Source organism: Cyberlindnera jadinii (genome assembly GCF_001661405.1).
Source record: "Cyberlindnera jadinii NRRL Y-1542 unplaced genomic scaffold CYBJAscaffold_2, whole genome shotgun sequence".
NCBI lineage: Eukaryota > Fungi > Ascomycota > Saccharomycetes > Phaffomycetales > Wickerhamomycetaceae > Williopsis > Williopsis jadinii.
Window position 1 is genome coordinate 435,843 of NW_017963653.1, and position 22,271 is coordinate 458,113.

Sequence of the window (22,271 nt, forward strand, 5' to 3'; positions counted from 1 at the left end):
AAGGTTGTTGAGAGCAAGGTTGTTGAGACGAAGGTTGTTGAGACGAAGGTTGAAGGTAGCCAAACGATTGTCACCACACGTACTGTGACCAGCACTTTGGCGGAGGCTTCTGATGAGACCTATATCGAGAAAGATACTGTCGACAAGAAAAGTGACGTTGTTACTGGTTACACTGATGAGCATTACACTGTTGAGACATCTGTTGGTACAGGTGAAGCCATATCTACTCAGGCTGTGATCTCTACATTTGACGGTAGTGCCATGAGGGTGGTAGGATCTGCTTTAGCAGCAATTCTCGCGGGTATTCTCTTCTGTTGAACTATGGTACTGGTTTTAATCCATGCGCTTGTGGAGGCTTGAAATACCAATGTTATCTTTTTGTTGTGATGCTGTTTTTGTTTTGTAATTTACAGTTGATCACTTGAAGGAGAAGTAGCAATCCGTATCTTAATTTGAAGTAGGCAAGCTAAGCTTTACAAGTCAGTCAAATCGAATGTAAAAAAGTAATCATTTTAGTAGTCGTAGTACATATAAATTCTATTGAAAACACCTCATGCCCGGTTGTGTCGAGAAAACGTTAGAGTATCTTAAGCAGAAGCCAACTCATCGATGACGGCTTGAGTGAACTCCTTGGTAGATGCTGGACCACCAATGTCTCTTGTTGTCTTCTTACCGTCGGCAATAACCTTGTAGACGGCGTTTGAAATTCTGTCAGCGGAGGAGTCCAAGCCCAAATGTCTCAACATCAAGACAGATGACAAGATCATACCAGTTGGGTTAGCGACGCCCTTACCGGCGATCTCCAAACCAACGTGTCTTGAACCTGGCTCAAAGACGGCGTACTCACGCCCGTAGTTAGCACCTGGAACAAGACCTGGGCCACCAACAAGAGCAGTACCAATGTTGGACAGGATAGCACCGTACAAGTTTGGAGTGACAAGCACATCAAATTGTTGTGGGTTTGACACAGCTTGCATAGAGGCATTATCAACAATAATGTCTTTAACTTCAATGCCTGGGTATTGCTCTGCACCGACGTCCTTGACAGTCTTTCTGAAGAGACCATCGGCCAATTTCATAATGTTTGCCTTGTGAACAGCGGTAACGGTTTGTCTGTTGTTCTTCTTAGCGAAATCAAAGGCAAACTTGGCAATTCTCTCACTCTTGACTTGAGTGATGATCTTCAATGACTCAACAACACCTGGGACGGATTCGTGCTCCAAACCAGAATATTCACCTTCAGTGTTCTCTCTGATGAGGACGAGATCGATACCATCCATTCTAGTCTTCACACCTGGGATGTTCTTGATCAAAGTCAAGGAGGCGTAGATGTCCAACTCCTTTCTGAAGGCAACGTTCAAGGAACCGTGACCAGATTGAGACACATCGGTCTTCCAGATACCCTTCAAACCAACCTTGTTTCTCTTGAGGGACTCAACAGCCTCCTTGACACCTTCCTTGGACTTCTCAGAGTTTGTCACGTTGACCGTTTCCCAGTCAACTGGAATTCTCTCAGCTTTGAAGATCTCAACAACAGAATCAGTGATCTCCTTACCGATACCATCACCAGGCAAAAGAGTAACGGTGTAACGTCCGCCATACTTCTTTGGCAAAAGGGCCTCGGAAACTGTGGCCAATGATCTCTTAGATTGGGACTTAACTTGTGTTCTGAGCATGCTGATATGTCTCTATGTGAGAGCTGGGTGTGTGATTGTGTGTGAGCTTACAACCAAACGAAAGGGATATGAAACTAAAGGTAAAAAGTTATGAATTTGTACTTGTATATTAAATCCCTTTTTACCCTACAAAGCTGTCCAAAGCCGTAGGGGGGCACAGAGTGGGAGGGCCATAGCGAGAAAGATCGGAACCGAAAGTTGGTGTTTTTCCGAATTCGGTTTTCAGGAAAAATTCCTCACCAAAAGGGAGAAAAGCGGCGCACACGTTTTGCCCGTGCGAGGAGGGCTTTGGGGCTAGTGGTGTTTGGGTGTATAGTGGGGTTCGAGGTGTCTGGATGTATCGTGGGAATGGGGTGTCTGGGTGTTCGGCTGATTTGAAATTTGACAACCAAACGTGCGTGTTCCCTGCGTCAGTGATGCAGGTGGAGGATAATTTTAGTTCAACTTTGTTTACTCTGAGATTTGATGCGATGAAACAGTTCCCAGGGGTAACTACAGTAATTTCACAGTTATAACATTGTTGAGTCAAGAAGTATTCAACTGGAGAGCATCATCTCTCGAAAGCACTCTGGATTTCCATTAGATGGCGTCAGTAGTGGTGGAGCTCAAGAAGGTTGAGTAATTGATATCTGGGTCTCTTGTATAAGTCTCACTCAAGGTGGTGGTACAACGAAGAGTTCCAGTTGGTTCAGTTGCTGCAAGTTTAGGAAAATCTTTAGCACATTGAACAAGTGCCTCTGACAAATAAGGAGAGTAATACTTCCACAGTGTCCACCCACATTCCAAACACTCACTGTAGTGCTTTTGGAAAGGCGTTGGAGCATCCTCATTGCACACACAGCCAGGGGTGTAAGGACCAGAAAATGTGTCGGTCATATTCTCAGAACACTTTTGACCTTCAATGATCATCAATCCACAAACCTCGTGACATTCATAAGTAGCACAGAGATCTTCACGGCCACTGCTACCTTGAGCATTAGCCATGCCTGGAAGGACAGAGATGGTTGCAAGAATGGTTAGACCGATAGTTTGAATAGAGAATTGCATTGCGTAAAGTATTGCTTATTTGGAACTGAGCTTGTTGATATTCCTTGTTACAAGTGGTTAGTTGATTTTGAAAGGGATTCAGTCGTCCTTTTATAGTAAAAGTTTGCAAGCACTGACACGTAGGTAGTGGACTTCTGTTCGTATCCAAGTGCTAAACGAACAAGGGCGTTACATTTTGATTAGTCTTGGATGACAACGTGGTGTATTGCAAACTGCAAAGGCGAATAGTACTGCTAGAGGTGTGAGTTGTTGGAAAAAGGCCTTTCTGCATCATTTTGGATGATGTGCATATGCGCTTCCGTGCAAGTGCCTTTACTCAACACGGGGCTCGTCAATTACGTACAGCTTAGTATAAACTAATTACACCGAATTAATGGCTTCTCTTTAGAAAACCTTGGATGTGTTTTCCCACAAAACACGCATATAGTGCCCCAGTTTACATGTCAAAGGCAATAAATAGGGGTCCAAGACCTGTCTGAATATGTACACCCGTTCATGATGGACTCTTTTTTCTTGACAGGTGCAAAGAGCTCATGAGGAATTCCAAAGTTACGAAGTAAAAGTGGTGTATAATATTCCTACGTAGTTAGATATATGCTGTACAAGGCAGAAAACACCTGTCAGTTGGACCACCGTTGCGACAGAAACTCTTTCAATATCCGTCAGAAGTATTCCATATTAAAAAAAGGTGCATAGTCTCAAAATGAGCAAAACTGCTGCACTGTAGGCTTAGTTGGTGATCATGTGTACCGTATGGTATACCAACATGTGTTTTCTTTTCGAATAGAAGTTAATTTACTTTCTTTTTGCTTCATCTCTCACTACCAAACGACAAGGAACAGGTGTTAAAGTGGAGCCCCAAATCAACAACCTTTGCTGCTGTAAAGCTAAGAAAATTTGTATAATGTAGGTAATATACGATATAATTAATTAGTATCATTCTAATTGACACCTTTTACAATGAAATTTATAGCCTTGTGTGAAAGTTTGTTGAGATTCTCAATGGCTAAACAGCCATATATGGAACACATTAAGGAACTTGAATAAAACAAGTGTTTAAATCATGGTGACTATCACCGCATAACTTATGCTCCGCTTCTAATAACCTTTCACTGTGCTGTATGGTACTGCCTAGCGGTCATTGGTGTCTTGGAAAACACCCAAGATCAAGACATTTGGAGTCTACATTTGAAGCCTAGATGGGCATGCTCTTCACCTTGACCCCTATGTTCTTGTAATTGCTTCTGATATTTGCTCACCACGTGTGCCGGTGTTATCGTCGTTCTTGATATCAAAGTGGTTGTTCTTCCATGTATCTTTAACTGTGCGACAGTTCAACCTACAAGTCCAACTTACTGTGTTGTTGAATTCCACGAGTTCTACAGGCTCTGAGAATGTGAAACTGAAGTACACAGATCTGAATATGTTGTATAAACTGTGTAAAGGATCATACTCAAATTATCAACCAAGATGCCATTTGTATTGCGTGTCCTTTGTTGATCACAATTGAGTAATACATCAGGACTTAACTTGCACGTCAATTGTAGACAGCAAAGTTCTATTTAGAACCTTGTGAACTGAGCATTCACGTTCGTTTATGAGTACCTACAGATTATGTACTACAAAAGAAAGAAAGTATCCATTCTAACAAGGAACAGATATTGACAAACTTGAAGCAAGTAGAATCTAAAATTACGCTCTAAAATTCTCAAGGTTATCTTATTGTTTCGAACTTACCTTAGACAGTTACTTCTTAACGATAACAATGTGAACGAAGAGCTGAGATCTCATATCACTTCAGACTACCCAACCACTCTTATTCATGACAGGCAATTGGCTGTAAGAGAAGGGAAACACACTTAGTTTTGTTCAAACAACTCAAACTAAACAGCGTTTCTAGGAGGCTATGTCAGGTATGTCCGGGTTTTTTTCATTTGGCCTCATTTAGGTGAACAAAAATTTATTCTTGCGCGAGCGATGAGCTTCTTCCCACGCCAGGATACTTATTCATTATCTGAGACAAGCAGTGAGAAGGTTCCAATGACAGTTGCATCTCTCTTAGCATCTCATGACAATGGAGATAATTGGGCACTTGATTTCGTGCCTTTGAAAAACCATGGGCTTGTGACCTCGTTCAGTGACGGGACTCTGAAGCTGTACCCAGTTGGAGGTCCACTAGGAAGGTCATTCACCTCGATCCGCACGATCAAGGCCCATGATTGTTCCATCAAACGTGCTAGATCAATTGATGGCAACGATTTAGTTGGTACTGCTGGTGAAGACGGTATTAAGATTTTTGACTTGAGACAACAGGGAGACAAAGCTGTGATGTCATTCCACAACGAAAGAAATATACCGTTTCTATCTCTTGATGCTAAAGCGCATCTGTTAGCTGGAGGTACGGAATTGAAGCAGCAGGACTCAGAGTTGTACATCTGGGACCTCAGATCCACAGGAGTCGTACGGTCATTTGTCGACTCGCATCATGATGACATTACAGAGCTGAGATTCCATCCAACTGACGATACATTCCTCTTAAGTGGTTCAACAGACGGGTATGTTAACATCTATGATTTGACGATCCCTGAGGAGGATGATTCGTTGTACCAGGTGATCAATTTTGCATCTATCCACTCTGCTGGATGGTTAAGCGCCAACCGTATCTACACTCTTTCTCATATGGAAACCTTTGCGATTCATGAGTTGAACGACAGAAGCGACTCGAATGTTGAGCCTCAGCCGTTAGAGTTCGGCGACGTTAGAGACAAGTGGGAATGTGAATATGTGGTTGATGTGTATCCTGGGTTCATTGCCAAGGGTTCTAATTCTCGATTCATTGCTTCGCTATGTCCATTTAGGGACGAACAGATAGATCTGATCAACAAGGTTGATTTGAACAGCGCACATGGAGAGGAGGTTGTAAGAACAGTTTATTGTCCACCGAACAGTGATTTGATCTATACCGGTGGAGAGGATGGATGTGTCAAGGTGTGGAGATCGGACGTGCACCTCAATGCACCAGAGGCTTTCGTAGAGAATGTTTACGAAGGAGACGCCATGGACGTTGACGTTGATGTTGACGAGGAGGGCCAGGAGGAGAGCTCTGAGAAGGAGAAGAGTTCTAAAAAGGAGAAGAAGGAGAAGAAGGACAAGAAGGAGAAGAAAGAGAAGAAGGACAAGAAGGAGAAGAAGGAGAAGAAGGAGAAGAAGAAGGAGGAGGAGAAGAAAGACAAGAAGGAGAAGAAGGAGAAGAAAGACAAGAAAGACAAGAAGGACAAGAAGGACAAAACACACAGGTTCAAACCGTATTAGCCCACATAAATAAACAGACTAATCCAGAAATACCACAACGCCCACGCAATCGCCTCCACTGGCCAATAAATTGTTAAGCATTGTAAACATTGTAAACATTGTCAGCATCGAAAGCCCAAAACAAAAACAAAAACAATCACGAAATGCCATAGCGGAAGAGGAAAAAGACAAAAAACGCATTTTCCACAAAAAGCACAGCGGGCCACAGCAAAAAAGGGGATCAATTTTCCAACAACGAAAACATCAACACATTGAAAAAGTAAACAAACGGTTTCTTACTTCAGAGGAATCTCCGGCGCAAAAGGAAGAATTGTTCATATTCTCTGATATTTGGCTCCCATTCAGTCGACAGCACCAGCGGAACACGTGACGAGGAGCAGATTCGAGCGGTATTCGCAGCGCAAGCAGTTATATAGTGGACAAAGCAAAGTGATTCAGAAGGACGATGCAGAGGCCTCCGCCACCGAATGCGTTCTCACCAGGCACGGTGTTGACGGTTGGATCACACACGGCGGTTGTTGTGAAGTACATCTCGGAAGGTGGTTTTGCGCATGTTTATGAGGTTAAGATCTCTCCCGCTGAGAATGGCACTGCTATTGCCTGTCTCAAAAGAGTGGTTGTGCCGGACAAGCACAGTCTCAACACCCTCAGGGCGGAAGTGGATTCCATGAAGCGGGTGTCTGGGTTCAGGCACATTGTGTCGTATATTGACTCCCACGCAGCCAGGCTGGAGGGTGGCCAAGGTTATGAGGTGTTTGTCCTGATGGAATTGTGCTCCAAAAAGGGGTTGATCGATTTCATGAACACCCGTCTTCAGAATCGCCTTACAGAGCCGGAAGTGTTGAGAATTATGGGCGAGATTACAGAAGGCGTGGCAAACATGCACGCTTTGAAGCCACCTTTGCTTCATAGGGATATCAAGATTGAAAACGTTCTCATTGCTGACAATGGTGATTACAAGCTCTGTGATTTTGGATCTGCTTCGCCGGTACTGCGCCCACCAAGAAATTCCGAAGAGTTCAGCATTCTGCAAAATGACATATTGAAGAATACAACACCACAATACAGATCACCTGAGATGGTTGATCTATACCGCGGATTGCCAATAGATGAAAAATCTGATGTATGGGCATTAGGTGTGTTTCTCTACAAGGTTTGTTACTACACGACTCCATTCGAGTCAAAAGGTGAACTTGCATTGCTTCATGCAAAGTTTGACTTCCCTCAAAAACCGGTTTATTCAGATCGTTTGAAGAACTTGATCTCTGTGCTTTTGAGGGAGGATCCAAGACGACGCCCAAATGCTTTCCAAACTTTAGAAGAGGTTTGTCGTATGCGTGGTGTTCCGACGCCAATCGTCGACTTTACTAACGTTCCACTGTCACCTCCTTCTTCAAGTGTTGATTTGTTACAGCCGCCACCACCACAACAACAGAAACAGTTCAATGGACAAAGAATCACAAATTCTGTATCCCCTATCCCATCTATATCTATGCAGCCCACACCAATCACCACAGGAGTACAGAATAATGCTGCTGCGTTGTCTAAATCAACACCAAATTTGAGAAGAGATTACACTACTGGTACTCTTCAGGATCCAAGGTTTGCCGTACCAAAACAGAGTCAAATGGAAATAGGTCTTAACAAAAACAGTTTCTCTAAACCTCCGCCAAAACCTCCAAGACCACAGACATTTGCAAGTGCTACACCACTGGAGCAGTCAATTGGAAACCTTTCAATTTCATCAAAAACCACGAAACCACAGGTCCCAGCAAAGCCAAAATACGTTGATAGTGTTGTGCAGACTGATGATGGCGAAACTATTCCTCCAAAGACAAAAGCCAGAGTGTCACATCAACGTCCGAAGAGTATGTATGCATCAACACCTTCGTTTGAGAATAGACAGACGTTGGACCCATACCACTCTTCAAGTCATGAAACAAATGAACTCAAACGTATCATAACTGGCTTATCGACAACTACATCGGCAGATACGGTAGAGTTGTCTCCAGGTGAGAACAACCACATTGATAACAGTGTTGACTTTTTGAAAAGTTTACAACAACAAGACTCCGGAAAGTCGTGGGTGCAGCAGACCACAGGTGGTAGTTTGAGATCTCTGCGCCATATCAGCACTGGATCTAAGAAGAGATCAAGTTTGATTGGTCAAGTCACTGGTATGCTAAGCCGCACTCATAGCAGATCAAGCTCAAGAGCCTCATCAATTCATGAGTCTAGTGGAATATATCACAGCAATTCAAACAGCTTGAAATACAAGTCATCTTCTGAGAGTATAGAGGAAGAAATCGTTCAACCACAACAGATTAAAATAAAGACAGGATCATCCTCTATCCAGAGAAGAATCCAAGGGTTGTTGAATAGACAAGGTGATCCACCGGTTGTTAGAACAGCTAAGGGTTATGGTAATGATGCGACAAATGAATCAGGCACATCGAAAGCAAGAGCCTCGATTGACAATGAGGGATTCAAACAACCACCAATATTGAAAAAACCAATCGCTCTTCCAAAACGGAAGACAGTTCCCCAGACTCCACCACTATCTGCACAATCTACACCAAGTACTGTCACAAGAACACCAGCTTCAAAAGATTCTGATTCTAAGTCTTCAGATTCACCATCCACCTTGAAAAAGGCACCACCAAAGCCCAAGAAACCATCACATTTAAAGGCCAATGCAAGTACATTAAAAGCTGACAATTGGGACCCTGATGATACACTCACTAGAAGCATTAGTAGATTGAGTGATGTCAGTAGGGTAAGTGACATGAGTATTCCAGATATCGACGATTTGGAACAGAGTTTCCATGACAGATTCCCAAGTCATCCATGAAGAGGAATGATGGGGAGATGGAAGATGAAGCAGTACTACAATTCAAAAAAAAAGTTTGTGTTATATACAGTCCGATCATTATGCATATGAGAATCTTATCTCTCATACAATGTAGAATAATAATACACAATTTGTGGGAATCTTCCAAATTAATGAGTTGAACTGCTATCATAATCCTCAAAAGAGTCTAGAATGAAGTCAGTAGTCTCACTGAATCTTTCCTCCAAGATATTATCAACACCGTCAGTATCACTCTTTAACACTCTACCGAATTTCTTTCTTGGTTTTTTGCTTTCTGTACCATCAGGGCCCCAACATGAGTGATTGACACTGGTGAATATCAAAGAGTTCTTGAAGAACCAATCAGTCATTGCTTCATCAACCAATGGGACAATTGGTCTCAGTACATTTCTGTCAACCACAGCAATACTAGCTTTTACAATCTTACGTACCTCTCTATGGCCCAACAGATGAACAATGCCAGCATATGAATCACCAAGGCCAACAAAGGCAATCTTTGTTGCCTTGAAATATTGAATATAGTTGTCCCAAAGATAAAGTAAGACATCATGTGATGAACTGAAACTTTCATCAGACAAGCCCGGATCAGGGATGTTTATGTCAATAAATGCAAAGTTCTCCTGCTTTGACCATTCCATCAGTTTCAATGTGGAGTCAATAATGATAGATCCAGATGGATTGATTAGTCCACTGACAGGATCAACTTTAGCCCATACCTCAGCCGGATCGTGTACTGCAATTATTATAGTGTCCGCATCATAAATCCCTGGTGATGCCAGAATCTGGTTGGCTGTTTCAGAAGCTGGTCTATCGTTGAAGATAGGAAGGTTAATGAAATTATACTTGGTGAATAGGTCTGTTGCCTGTTGTGAACGTATAGCTTCTTGTAAATCAAAGTTCTTATTTCCATCTCCAGTTGGTACAGAGTGGTCAATTGCAGAATGTCCTGGACGTAATATCTTGAAGTACTTGGATTGAATCTCAATAACAGAACCAATTGTTTCCACTGCCTCAATCTTTGGTGTTATAGTCTTCAAACTATCTGGTGGCTCACCAACCAACACTTTTGCCACTGCCAATGCAGAGACAGCAATTGAGTCGAGATTATAACCACCTTCAAGGACAACAACTAGATTCCCCTTCGCTAGACTCTTGAGCATATGTGTCATATGGCCGTACGCACCTGGCGAGACGTGGCACTGACCAATCATGTCACCATCGGCAGCATCAAATCCTGATGAAATTATAACAAGATCTGGGTCAAACTCGTGACAAATTGGCATGACAACTTGATTGAATGCATATATGTAGTCTGCATCACCCATTCCGGCAACCGGCCAAGGGATATTCACGTTTGTTCCAACACCAGCCCCTTCTCCGACTTGATCTGCAGCTCCTGCAAGGGTACCTGGATAGTACTTACCAGCTTCATATCTGTGTAGGGAAATATACAAGACTCTTGGGTCATCATAGAATGCCTTTTGAGTACCGTTACCGTGATGGACGTCCCAATCTAGCACGACAATCTTTCTAACTGATTCAGGGTAGTTCTTCAGTATGTTCTTTGCAGCAACAGCAACGTTTGAGAATAGACAGAACCCACCAGGAGTATCTGGCTCAGCGTGATGACCTGGAGGACGTACAACAGCTAATGCGTTTTTAACTTTGCCTTCGACAACCGCTTTACAAGCCTCAATGGCACCACCACAACTTAGCTTAGCGCCCAAGTAGGAGTCGTGGTTGAAGTACACAGAGTCTCCCTTCTCGGTAAGTTCCATAAGCTGTTCCTTTGTCATTGATGTTGTACTTTCAATGAAATTCAAGTGTTCCCTAGTGTGCACTTGTAAAATCTCCTCAGCCTTGGCTTCTCTCACGGGTATCTTCAGCATCAAGTCACCAATGGAATCCACACCGGAGAGTGTTGGGTCGGTGATGAGGCCCGACTCGGCCAAGATCTTATAGATACGATAGATACGTCTGGGGTCCTCTGGATGAGGATCTATGTATTCAAAATACGACGTGAATATCTTTGCGTGGTATCTCATACGCACGTCGTAGCAGAGCCCAGTCTTCAGTGGAATGTAGTGGACCTCAGGTGGTACAGCGGGTACGATAATGGCCTTATCCTTGGCCAGCGTGCCGTTATGTCCATTTACAACTTCATCCTTCACAGCATTAGCCGCCGAACCTGAATCATCCCCATCCTCAAGGCTGTCAATCTTTCTCTTTTCTGGTTTAACGTGTGGTGAGCCACAACCATCTGTTTCCCTCTGGGTGCTTTCCGAGTGAGCCATCTCAGCGTCCTCTTGGACAGGCTCCAACTCCTCTCGTTTTACTTCCGCCATGGCCTTCAGATCTAGGCGTCGTTTGACTCTCTAACTGCTCTCTTTCGTAGTCCGCCAGGTATCGCGGTGGTCGTTGCTATCAGCAGTTGAGCACTTCCTCGAGCAACACGATCAGCACAATGTTCAACAGCGTACAGTAAGCAAGTCTTCTTCGTCTAAGTGGAATCGAGAACGTACGAAAGCCGCCGTGAGGACCCGTTTGCTTTGTTTTGTTTTGTTTTGCTTCGTGAGGTGAAAGAAAAACAAAGCAAACGGGAGGAAAACCAACGAAAAAAGAGGAAAAACCACAAAGACCCCAAAGACCACAAAGAGCCGCCGTGTGGCGCGTACCAAACAACTCTACACCACTAAAAAAGTTTCGATCACCAAGCTCATCGCTTCTACGCTTAGGGCCTCGAGCGCTGTGCTGGTTCTGACCATTTGAGGCACAAGGAGCAGCATGAACTTATACAAGGAGGCGTCATGGTTTCTCTCTTCGAATGGGAAGGAAGGGTCCTTGCAGACAAGGATCTTCAACGCGTCACAGGCGAAGAAGGTGAAGACCAACCCGAAGCACTTGTATGCGCTTGTGTCTTCCACGTTGAAGTACAAGCCCTATATAAAGAAGATCATCAAGAGCGCTAAGCTGCTGGAGCTTGAGAAGGCGCTGAAGGAGCCCATGGCGTTGCTGCTGGTGCATGATCTGCTGTTCACCAAGTCTGGTCGTATTCAGATGGGGAAGACTCCTCTGAAGGAGTCAGTGCTGAGGCACAAGACCAGGCTCAATGCCGAGCTGACAAAACTAAAGCTGAAGCATAAGGTCAAGTCCTTAGATGAGCTGATAGATGAAGACGACACCCCTGTGAGATGGTTTAGGGTAAACACTTTGCTAGCGGATGTCGATTCTGTGCTGTCATCGCTGGACTTGAAAGAGGTTGCCTCTGTTGGTAAACTGCAGCCTGGCTGTATCTACAGGGATGAGTACATACCCAATTTGTTTGGAGTTAGCCCGAAGGAGAGGGTCACACAATCTGCTCTTTACGAAAATGGCTCTATCATCATACAAGATAGAGCGTCGTGCTTCCCTGCCTTCATTCTGAACCCACAAGAGGGCGACTCTGTCATTGATGCCTGTGCTGCTCCTGGTAACAAAACTACTCACCTAGCAGCACATGTTGGTCCGAGGGGAGCCATCACAGCCTTTGAGAGAGATATTAGACGCTCAAACATCCTAAAGCAGATGGTTAAGAAAGCAGGAGCAGACTCCATTGTTACTGTCAATGTCGGTGACTTTACACATTCAAACCCTGATGATTTTACAGACGTCACAGGTCTTGTTGTGGACCCTTCTTGTTCAGGAAGTGGTACATTTGGAAGAGCATACGAGGAGGAGAATCCTCAAGACTCTTACAGCGAAGAAAGATTGCAGAAGCTATCATCGTTCCAGTTCTCAATAGTGAAGCATGCGTTGAGCTTCCCCTCTGCGAAGAAAGTTGTCTATTCAACGTGTTCCATCCATGCACAGGAAAATGAGCGTGTTGTTGTAGATCTTTTAAACGATTCAAACGTGAAGAGAGCAGGCTGGAGAGTAGCCAACAGATCCAGAATCATACCTATGTGGCATAGAAGAGGTTTAGTTGAAGAGTTTGAAGGGTTCCCAAACCCTGAACAATTGGCTGGAGGATGTGTCAGAGCTTTGCCCAAAGTTGATGGAGGCATTGGGTTCTTTGCAGTGCTTTTCGAAAGAGATTCCACTACTGAAGAGGGATCGGTTGACCACTCAGCTGGGAAACAAGCTGTTCAACCATCACAGGAACAAGTGAAGTCACAGGGACAGCCTGACTCAGAATCAGAACCGGAATCAGACTACGAAGAATGGAATGGCTTTGACTAATTTCTACAAAATACATAAGCTCATATAAATTGATCATTCGAAGTTATTTACACGTATGTATTCATCCGTATACCATAATCTAGAGACGTCTGATGATGTCAGCAACAACCTCCTGGGTAGAAGATTTACCACCAAGATCTGGGGTCTTGATGGCATCCTCCTTCAAGTTAGCATCAACAGCGGTGTAGATGTCAGCAGCAGGCTCCGCATGGCCCATGAACTCCAACATCAATGCAGTGGATCTAATGGTGGCAATTGGGTTGGCAATACCCTTACCTTCAATATCTGGAGCAGAACCGTGACATGGCTCACCAATGACGTAGTCATCACCAACGTTGGCAGATGGAACAACACCAAGGGAGCCCACGAGAGCAGCAGCACCATCTGAAAGGATATCACCGTACAAGTTTGGTGCAACGACAACGTCAAAGATCTCTGGCTCACGGAACATTCTGTAAACCATTGAATCAACAATCTGTTCCTGCAAACTGATTGAGGAGTACTTATCTTGGTTAGCGTTGTAGAAGTTTCTGATGGTCTCACGGAACAAGCCATCAGACACACTCAAGACGTTTGACTTGTGAGTAATGGTGACAATTGGAGACTTGTGAAGAGAGGCAGCACCAAGGTCTCTTTGGGCTTGACGCTGGAGAGCAATATCAAGGGCAATCTTACCAATTCTCTTGGATGCGTACTCTGAGATTCTCTTGATGGCCTCAGCAGTCTTGGTACCGTCTGGGTTCTCAATCAATTTCTCCTCCTTGACGTACAAGTCCTCAGTGTTCTCACGAACAATCACCATATCAACTGGACGTCCAACTCCTTCAACGGACTTGACAGGACGAACGTTGGCGTAAAGGCCGAGCTTCTTACGAAGAGCAACGATTGGTGAAGAGTAACCAGCAACCTTGGTGGTTGGAGAAGAAACAGCACCAAACAGCGCACCGTCGGTTTCCTTCTTCAAGATCTCAACGGTCTCATCTGGTAGCGCAGTACCAGTCTTCTTGAAGTGTTCGAAACCGGCTTGAAGCTCAACAAACTCAAACTTGAGGCCGTGCTTGGAAGAGACAGCCTCAAGGATTTGGCGACCAGTCGGGATCACTTCCCTTCCGATACCGTCACCTGGAATCAACCCTATTTTACCCCAACGTTAGTACTTCGTAGTCCGGAGAGGGGGGTCCACCAGGCTGCTGGCTTCAATTGAACAGCACATACCAATTCTAAGGGTCTTGGAGGCTGTGGAGTACAGACGTGCACTTCTGATTGTGTTTCTGGCGCTGAGCATTGTTATGTATAGTTGCTTGTTTCCAATTGAGAGTGTAATAGGAAAGAAGGGAAAGTGAAGGAATCCAGATTTTGTTCAGAATCTGTGGGTTTGGTGATGATGTACGCGTTCCGGAGTCGGCATTTAGAGCGGTATCGGTGCACATTGTGAAGCTGAGTGAGCATTTGACACAACTGTGATGCTAGAGGCGGCCATCATGTGTCGGATGCCTGTTAACAGAACAGAAGTGTGTGCTAGAGGACAGTTGATTGCTTAATGGTGCCATTGTTTTTTGTCAATTGGGCTTTGAACAAATTATACACAGTTTTGGAATATTCCAATTTACGGGAGTTTTCTTCCTCCGTGTGAAGCTCATCGCATAGCGCAAAAACTTCACTACAACCTACAAATGCGTATACATTGCCACCGTTTGGATCTTCGTTACCAGCGTATGGAAGATGGCTAAGAGGCTGAAAGCGAGAACTGGTGGTGGGAAACTGGCCAATGCTCTTCTGAGACATCAAGAGATGGAGAAGAAAGTGAAGAAGAGCAAGCCGACCCATAATGGCCATCAGATGGAACAGAAGAGAGAGAGCAAACAGATTCGCAAGAATAGAGAGATCCAGAAGAGTCAGCAGAAGTCGTTTGTTCCCTTTGAGAAAGACGACTACGTGCTGCTGGTTGGTGAAGGCGATATGTCGTTTGCCTTAAGCATCTTGAACCAAGGCTATGTGAAGCCAACGAGGTTGATCGTTACCAGTTATGATAACTCTCCGAGCGAGTTGAAATTGAAGTATCCACACACATTTGAACAAAACTATGAACAGCTCACTCAGGTGCACAAGGCAAAGGTTTTCTTCAAGGTAGATGCTACCAAGCTGTTATCCTCGTTGAAATTGACCCCGAAGACCCTGTTCAAGGTCTTTGGCATCCCAAAATTAGATGCTATAATGTTCAACTTCCCTCATACTGGCCGTGGCATTAAAGACCAGGATAGAAATATAAGAGATCACCAGATGCTGGTGTTGGGGTATATGAAATCCTCCACTGAATTGTTTGATCTGTTCAACCGTGTCTCACCAACGCTGAACACCACGGGGCTCAACGTTGTTTCATCATCCACTGAGTCACAAGTGCGTATAGTTTTAACTGTATTTGAAGGTGAGCCATACGATTCCTGGAATATCAAATCATTATCAAAGACCTTGGGCTTGAAAGTGGCAAGATCTGGTGAATTCCAGTGGGAAGACTTCCCAGAAAAAAAATCCCAGAATATCACCATAGAAGAACAAACTCTGAACAAGACACTACAAAGAAAGCACATGAGAGGAAAGCACGTATATACATCTTTGAGAAGTTCGTCAAAGGTGTAGACTCTGCAAAGAAGAAAAGACGTCACGACGAGTCCGAACCTGATAGTGATTGAGAACGAATGGCTCAATACACAATATCAAGTCGGGAACATTGTAATCATATCAGCTGTAGTGAAGCTTTCTAGCTTAATTGGATCAACAATTTCATCCCCTTGAGGGTTTGATCCTTTGCTAAATGCCAGTAGTTTGGCCTTGTCATAGATATTCCCATTAGGTAACATCACTGGAGTCTCGAACAAATGTGATTGAACAACATGCGAATAAGGCAACAAAGAGTTGAGTTGACGGAATTCTAAAGAACATATAGGACACGAGCTTTGTTCGAAATGATCATCAGTGGATAGCTTTTCAGCTAGTATGTGGTCAAACGACATCACATCTGTCTCATGACTGGTTAGGCATGATCTTGTCTTCAAAGAAGACACACCGACACTGAGATACACCAACAACGGGTCCTCCTCTGGAATGCCGTGCATTTTGTAGTAGATGCTCAGGAATAAATCTGACAGGTAAGTGTATCTATCTGCCGATAACAGTGCGTTGTATCTTTGAAAGTTCACATTGCCCACATTACACTGTGCCTTCTTGGCGAAGATCAGCAAGCCAGTTGCAAGCTGGATATCACGGAAGTAGGTTCTTGTGAATTGAATCAGATAATCGTTGAACAGTCTGATAGCACCAGAAAAGTCGGAGGATTTGACCAGCTCAACGTACTCCTGGAATCTAGTTTCAAACTCAAGCCGTGACTTGATCTTCTTCAAATAAGACTTGTTGTCGTTAATCCACTGGATAAGCACGCCCAAGTCCTTGTTCAGGATGTGAGAGGATATCTTATTGGACAGAAGGATGATGTCGGAGTCGATCATATCTTCAAAATGGAAGCTCTTCAACAGTAGTAAACCAGAGTTTGAATCAACATTGTGATCATTCTTCAGCAGATAGTCAGCAACAAGCAGATTCGTTTGATCACGGTACCATTTCAACAATCTAGTGTCGTTGAGGTCGTGGATGGCCGCTCCAGAGTCTTTCAACCTCTTCAGCTCCTCCAGTTTGTCCAGCCTCTTCCGTATTCTCGTCTGCAGATTCTTCTCTACTTCGATCTTGGACTTGACCTTCTTCTCGTGTGTCTTTAGAGACGCCACGATCTGCTTTAGCTTCTGACGCTGTGCCTCTTTGGTCTTGCACTTTGCCATCTCCTTCACGAGATCATCCGTCTTCTTGAAGACCTTCTCATCAATCTTCTGTAGCCCCTTAATGTTACGTTTCATCGACTCCACTGGGATCTTTAAGGACGATTCCTGTAGTCTGACATGGAAGTCAACAGAAGGCTCACATGGCTTGTCACTCATGCTGGTAATTGGTTGATTGCTCTTATCTTGAGGCAAGAAGATGTAGGCTCATCGTTGTAGAAACGGGGATGGCCTCCGCAATATAAATATCAACTGGTAAACACCACACACAGCAGGCCTGAGGACGTTATCTACGCGATATCTCATGATCATAGCTCATATATCGATGGTACGTACAGCATCAACTACTTTCAATATCACTAAGATTGACATCTCCCATGGCTCGCAGCCCACAGTAGTTCTGCGCAATCACGATGTTCAGCCCATCAGCATCGACAAAGTCCTTCCTTAAAGCATTCCAGTCCCCAGACTGCTGGATGGTTTGTAGATCATTGAGAACCTCTCTGGCAATCCTGCGGATCGCCTTTGATAGAACAGGTTTATCCATCTGATCAACGACTGCGAAGAACCCTTCAATGTCTGCGATGAATTCATCGATTGAATGGTAGGCCTTTTTATCGACTTTCAGCTTCATTTGAGACAGTGTAGTGCACTTAGCGTCAACACTTGTTACATCAACATCCAAGAGAAACCTTGAGGAGTCTATGTTGAGGATCTTCTTCATAATTGTTTCAATTGCAGAGTTATAGGGGAAATAGGTGAGATTAACGATATTGGTCTCTTCCCTTTGAGACTCCAATTGCAACTGGGCCTTCTTTGTGATTGAGCTGCTTATGTCCTCCAGCTTTACAATGTCCTGGAGCAGAGTCTCTGCAAATGTGAGCTTCTCAGTGATATCCTCTGGATTACCACCATTATAAGCAGTTGCACCGTCGGTTCTTCGTATCAACGGTGCACCTCTCTTCATCTCACGTTTCATGCACCAGTACTTTGTAAGTTTCTGAGATAGCGTCTCATTATCACCATTTATCTTTAGTTTTGTCAAGAATCTGGTGAGTATCTCTGCGAAATAGTTTGGTGGTATCGGTGTACCCTTTGATGTTTTCCATTTCTTCTTCTTCTGTATTGCATTTTTCTTATCCACACGGAACGAGTTCTTGTTATGTTGATGGTTTAACGATTCAATTGTGCTGAAATACAACCTGGTCTTTTCAATACCCTCAAGTACCTTATGTTCTTTGTTATACTCTGCAGATGAATGTTTATGACACCATGCAGCCATCGAGGTCTTATCCAGAACTGCACCTTGAATACCTTTATCCATGGTCATCAATAGCCCTGCACGTCTTGCACAGGTTGGATGGAACGCTGCAAAGCAACTCTTATTGGCACATTGAATAGGTGCGCCAACCTTCTGCTTACATAGATAGCATTGTAGTTTCCATCTGCCCTTTGGAATCGCTTCAATTCCTTCAATTGGTTCCATATGACCAGCACTTGCAAAGTATAACTCTGGAATCCACAGCCCACAAAGAACATGGGACCATAGTCCATTTTCTGTCTGCTTAAATGCACCCGTTGTTGAGGGGCAGAACTGGCACTTGATCTTACGCTTTTTCGAAACCATACACCTTCTACAGAGCCATTGACCCTCAGGGATAAACACCACACCATAACAGTCCTGATGCACTGCAATATCACATCCATCGCAGAATATGATTGCGTTCGAGTTATCACAATCAGTGCCATCACAGACGGCACAGTGCTGTTCCTCCATCACGTGCATACCAATGCCATCATCAGATCCGTATAGATCTGTGAAGGCTCGTGCTGCAGTGTCCTTTGCACTCAGCTCATCAGATTCTTTATAAGAATGTCGTAACTTTGGGGGTATCTTCCGCTCGAGATGGTACCATTCATTCTCCAGCAAAGTCATAGCGCACTCAAACAGCTCTCTTGAAATGACCGTTTTTTGGTCTTCAGATGTACTGTTCAGATAGGCCAGATAGTAGTTATCCTGTTCGTCCATGTCGTACGAAGACTTGAAGTTCAACTGGTTCTTCGAAATGTCCAGAAAGAACTGGTTGTTCTGCTCCCTCTCAACAAACTGGTCGTTCTCCCGAATGTACGTGCTTGAGACTTGAGACAGCGAGCTCACCTTATAACCAAGCCGTGCAATCGACCTTGGAATCTTGCTGTTGTCCCTTGGAAGCACCTCCTTCGGTATCTTGTTGAACACTGGCTTGTTGAGATGGTGTATTCTGCTCGACCGGCGGCTGCTATTACTACCACTACCACTTCCACTGTCGCTAGCACTGCTCGACTGATCTGTCTTAACACTCACATACAACAACGACTCTTCGTCCAAGTTAGGATAGTAATCCTTGTAGTGATGCTCTTCTCGAGGTTTGAAAGGATCGTAGTGCATTTCTATCGTCTACGGAGGCGCTCAATGCCAACAGTTCGATGGCTTCAAATGGCTTGTTTACAAGTTTTGTACTGCTCTCTGTAAACTGTGAGAAATTTCGTCTGTCGCGCGGGTTTCGGTTTCCCTCTGCCGAGCGCGCGCTCATAACCTCGGCGCTCCCATCACCTCAACAACGTTCTGGGTATTAACAGTGACAGTGCTGAAAAGCATCCAGGATTCAGGGAGTTTTGTAGTGCTACACGTAGTTTGATTTTATTGGAACTAACGTATCATTAACAGTAGGATACCTCTTCCAGACGGTTACGTGTTCAGTTGTTCAATTGGTACCAATCATCAGTTTTCAGCATAGCATCCACATCGAAATACATCGATGCTCCATTGGTATTATTATCTAGATTGGCACCAGTGTTATAGTCCTGTCGTTGCTGTTGCTGTTGTTGTTGTTGTGGTTGAGCTGATAGTTGTTGCTGATGTTGAAGTGGTTCCGAACTTGTACTATTGATATCTCCAGCTGATGATGTGGGTGTTGTATTCCTATCAGGGTACTTGGATAGTTCTTCAATTCTTGTAATCAGCTCCTCCTGCCTCGTCTTCTGAGCTTCTAGCACCTTGTGCAGATGCTCCACGTATTGAACAGTTTTGTTGATGATGACAGATTTACTAGCCTTAACCTCCTTACCATCGTCATCAACTAGTAATAACGACGGTGGGACAATCAAGCCTAGCTCTTTGATCTTTTGCTTGATCAGATCTCTTCTACGACGTTCCACTTGGTTATGGAATTCCCTTCTTCTTCTCAGTTTCTCGTCCTTTGACATTTGTTGCTTTGGAAGAGACCCACCGCCTGGAGAGGCAGCCATGCTTCTCGGAGACCTTAAAGCATCAACAGACGCATAGGGACTCAGCGCATCGTTGAAGGAGGTTCCAGGACTGTTGATGGAAGTACCAAGTGAGTGCTGAAAAGATGACGGCTGAAGGTATATGCTGTTCTTCCGTTGTGTTTGGAATGGAATGTGCTTGCTTGCTGGTGGTGAAAAATACTGAGCATTTATAGCGTCAGAAGTGGACTGTTGTCCAGGACTGGCAATACTCTCCAGCGTATCGTAAATGGAGCCCTGACGTTGTGCTTGGAATGAAGTTGACAAATGTGAATTTATAGGGTATGATGATTGAGCAGGTGACGCGTAACCCTTATGGAATGAGTCATGTACTGAACCTGGCACAGATGAGCGTGACAACAACGTTGTCGGGTCCAGCGTATCCGATCTGTCATTCAAATCGCTTATATTTGATGAACCTAGCTGGTTGTCGTTGATGGTTTCAATATTGATATCGATGTCATTCTCGTTGTTGCCGTTGCTGTTGATACCAAAATTGTAACCCCCAGCATTCTCTTGTTGCTGAAGCCCTGTATACGCAGTGGGATTGAAGTCCAGAAGTTCATGCTCTGGAATTGCCGATGAGACGTCAAACGGGAAGTCGTCAGACCCTGTTGGTATGTCACCGTCAAACTTGAGGAAGTCGTCCGTCATTCTTCTTAACAGGTGTGTGTAGAGTTTATCCGTTTGTTTTCTGTAGCGCTATAGCTAACAGCCTATAGAATGAAAAGATGAGCGGAAACACACGGAGAAAAAGGTAAAAATGAAAGTGGTGAGTAGATTAGAGTGGGTACCTCTTTGTATATGAGCTGTTGAGCGTTCAATGAGTTGTGTTCTCTTTAATTTAGCACTATGAGAGCCAATGTTGAAAAGTGAACTGTGGGGGGTTTTTTCAAAGGTTTACCGCACTTTTTTTTCGTTATTTTCGTTTTCGCTGTTTTGTCCCTTGTTGTCGCAAGTCTATGTAAATTGCGAAAACCGTAGGCCGTGTGGCCTTCTCGCAACATTTCGCAATTCATCACGCCTGGCTCAACCACTTCGCAAGCGCAACGTATCTTCAACACCTCTGTTTGGAGAAGTGACGCTTCTCACCTCTAGTGGACTCACAATATAATGACAGATACGGGCGAGTCCTCTCTGAGAGAACAGTGGAATCGGTGGAACTCGACACACACCACCAGCTCATCGGGTGTGAATGAAGGTGCAAAGACGTTCTTCAGTGGGTGGGCGGAGACTTTGAACAACACGGCCAACGATGTGTACAACAGGCTGCCATTGACACAACAAGATGCCGATTCCGTCGCACAACAGGAGCCAGAGTGGTTCACGCTCTCACGGTTCGAGCGTCTTATGGGGTTTATCGCGTGTCTTCTCGGCTCCGCGGTTTGTTTCACCATTTCCTTCTTGCTGTTCCCAGTATTGGCCCTCAAGCCACGGAAATTTGGACTGTTGTGGTCTTTAGGGTCTTTGCTCTTTGTAATATCGTTCGGGTTGCTACAAGGTCCCGTGGCTTACTTCAAGCACCTCACGTCATCCTCGAGACTTCCCTTCACGGTGCTATTCTTCTCCTCGGTGATATTGACTATATACTTTGCCGCCGTGGTCAAATCCACCATTTTAACCTTGATCTCCAGCGTATTCGAAGTCGTGGCAATCATATACTACACGGTCAGTTACTTCCCCTTCGGTGCTCAGGGTTTACGCATGGCGACCGCTGTTGGTGCAAGGCAAATAGGCTCATTCGCTGGTTTCTGATCCTATGAGTCCCCGCCTAAGCGCCTCTCTCGAACTACTAAGCACACAGTCTATGATCAACACACAGTCTGTGATCAACACACAGTCTATGATGAACACACAGTCTATGATCAACACACAGTCTATGATCAACACTCAGTTCATGTGATAAATACACGCTCATCGTATCCGCATACGCATCACCAGTTGAATCCACCGTTGTAATCCTACGTAGCTAGCGACAATCAGGCAGTGTGAGCCTCCGTTCTTCTCTATGTG

General features: G+C 44.4%; 13 protein-coding genes across 13 annotated transcripts; 6 read left to right on the forward strand and 7 right to left on the reverse strand.

Annotated features, from left to right (window-relative positions):
• Nucleotides 1-15: 15 nt before the first annotated feature.
• On the forward strand, nucleotides 16-318 carry CYBJADRAFT_171224 (uncharacterized protein; the record flags this gene model as incomplete). Its single annotated transcript, XM_020216198.1, has 1 exon — nucleotides 16-318. A coding segment is annotated over one exon (303 nt), but the record flags the coding sequence as incomplete, so codon positions are not given.
• A 226-nt stretch (nucleotides 319-544) lies between these two features.
• On the reverse strand, nucleotides 545-1,838 carry IDH1 (isocitrate dehydrogenase (NAD(+)) IDH1). Its single transcript, XM_020214335.1, has one exon. The coding sequence runs from the start codon at nucleotides 1,674-1,676 to the stop codon at nucleotides 588-590; it is 1,089 nt and encodes a 362-aa protein (XP_020072335.1). The 5' UTR covers nucleotides 1,677-1,838; the 3' UTR covers nucleotides 545-587.
• Nucleotides 1,839-2,197: 359 nt separating this feature from the next.
• CYBJADRAFT_166050 (uncharacterized protein) lies at nucleotides 2,198-2,737 on the reverse strand. The gene has a single exon (XM_020214336.1). The coding sequence runs from the start codon at nucleotides 2,721-2,723 to the stop codon at nucleotides 2,256-2,258; it is 468 nt and encodes a 155-aa protein (XP_020072336.1). The 5' UTR covers nucleotides 2,724-2,737; the 3' UTR covers nucleotides 2,198-2,255.
• A 2,026-nt stretch (nucleotides 2,738-4,763) lies between these two features.
• On the forward strand, nucleotides 4,764-5,723 carry CYBJADRAFT_117563 (uncharacterized protein; the record flags this gene model as incomplete). Its single annotated transcript, XM_020212231.1, has 1 exon — nucleotides 4,764-5,723. A coding segment is annotated over one exon (960 nt), but the record flags the coding sequence as incomplete, so codon positions are not given.
• Nucleotides 5,724-6,480: 757 nt separating this feature from the next.
• Nucleotides 6,481-7,449, forward strand: CYBJADRAFT_123780 (Ark/Prk/Nak family serine/threonine-protein kinase; the record flags this gene model as incomplete). The annotated part of the gene is made up of 1 exon (XM_020212498.1): nucleotides 6,481-7,449. A coding segment is annotated over one exon (969 nt), but the record flags the coding sequence as incomplete, so codon positions are not given.
• A 1,493-nt stretch (nucleotides 7,450-8,942) lies between these two features.
• HDA1 (histone deacetylase HDA1) lies at nucleotides 8,943-11,471 on the reverse strand. The gene has a single exon (XM_020214337.1). It carries the CDS (start codon nucleotides 11,250-11,252, stop codon nucleotides 9,036-9,038), a length of 2,217 nt encoding a protein of 738 aa, XP_020072339.1. The 5' UTR covers nucleotides 11,253-11,471; the 3' UTR covers nucleotides 8,943-9,035.
• A 190-nt stretch (nucleotides 11,472-11,661) lies between these two features.
• On the forward strand, nucleotides 11,662-13,171 carry RCM1 (rRNA (cytosine-C5-)-methyltransferase RCM1). The gene has a single exon (XM_020214338.1). The coding sequence runs from the start codon at nucleotides 11,692-11,694 to the stop codon at nucleotides 13,123-13,125; it is 1,434 nt and encodes a 477-aa protein (XP_020072340.1). The 5' UTR covers nucleotides 11,662-11,691; the 3' UTR covers nucleotides 13,126-13,171.
• Nucleotides 13,142-14,410, reverse strand: LYS12 (homoisocitrate dehydrogenase; the record flags this gene model as incomplete). Its single annotated transcript, XM_020213132.1, has 2 exons — nucleotides 13,142-14,259; nucleotides 14,341-14,410. The coding sequence occupies 2 exons, from the start codon at nucleotides 14,408-14,410 to the stop codon at nucleotides 13,205-13,207; spliced, it is 1,125 nt and encodes a 374-aa protein (XP_020072341.1). The 3' UTR covers nucleotides 13,142-13,204.
• A 261-nt stretch (nucleotides 14,411-14,671) lies between these two features.
• BMT5 (25S rRNA (uracil2634-N3)-methyltransferase) lies at nucleotides 14,672-15,815 on the forward strand (the record flags this gene model as incomplete). Its single annotated transcript, XM_020217470.1, has 2 exons — nucleotides 14,672-15,629; nucleotides 15,674-15,815. Exons 1-2 carry the CDS (start codon nucleotides 14,848-14,850, stop codon nucleotides 15,813-15,815), a joined length of 924 nt encoding a protein of 307 aa, XP_020072342.1. The 5' UTR covers nucleotides 14,672-14,847.
• Nucleotides 15,816-15,839: 24 nt separating this feature from the next.
• FYV10 (glucose-induced degradation complex subunit FYV10) lies at nucleotides 15,840-17,111 on the reverse strand (the record flags this gene model as incomplete). Its single annotated transcript, XM_020212489.1, has 1 exon — nucleotides 15,840-17,111. The coding sequence occupies one exon, from the start codon at nucleotides 17,109-17,111 to the stop codon at nucleotides 15,840-15,842; it is 1,272 nt and encodes a 423-aa protein (XP_020072343.1).
• Nucleotide 17,112: 1 nt separating this feature from the next.
• On the reverse strand, nucleotides 17,113-19,420 carry NTO1 (Nto1p). Its single transcript, XM_020213133.1, has one exon. The coding sequence runs from the start codon at nucleotides 19,378-19,380 to the stop codon at nucleotides 17,293-17,295; it is 2,088 nt and encodes a 695-aa protein (XP_020072344.1). The 5' UTR covers nucleotides 19,381-19,420; the 3' UTR covers nucleotides 17,113-17,292.
• A 210-nt stretch (nucleotides 19,421-19,630) lies between these two features.
• On the reverse strand, nucleotides 19,631-21,128 carry RTG3 (Rtg3p). The gene has a single exon (XM_020214339.1). It carries the CDS (start codon nucleotides 20,910-20,912, stop codon nucleotides 19,689-19,691), a length of 1,224 nt encoding a protein of 407 aa, XP_020072345.1. The 5' UTR covers nucleotides 20,913-21,128; the 3' UTR covers nucleotides 19,631-19,688.
• Nucleotides 21,129-21,250: 122 nt separating this feature from the next.
• Nucleotides 21,251-22,210, forward strand: SFT2 (Sft2p). Its single transcript, XM_020214340.1, has one exon. It carries the CDS (start codon nucleotides 21,372-21,374, stop codon nucleotides 22,011-22,013), a length of 642 nt encoding a protein of 213 aa, XP_020072346.1. The 5' UTR covers nucleotides 21,251-21,371; the 3' UTR covers nucleotides 22,014-22,210.
• The last annotated feature ends 61 nt before the right edge of the window (nucleotides 22,211-22,271 follow it).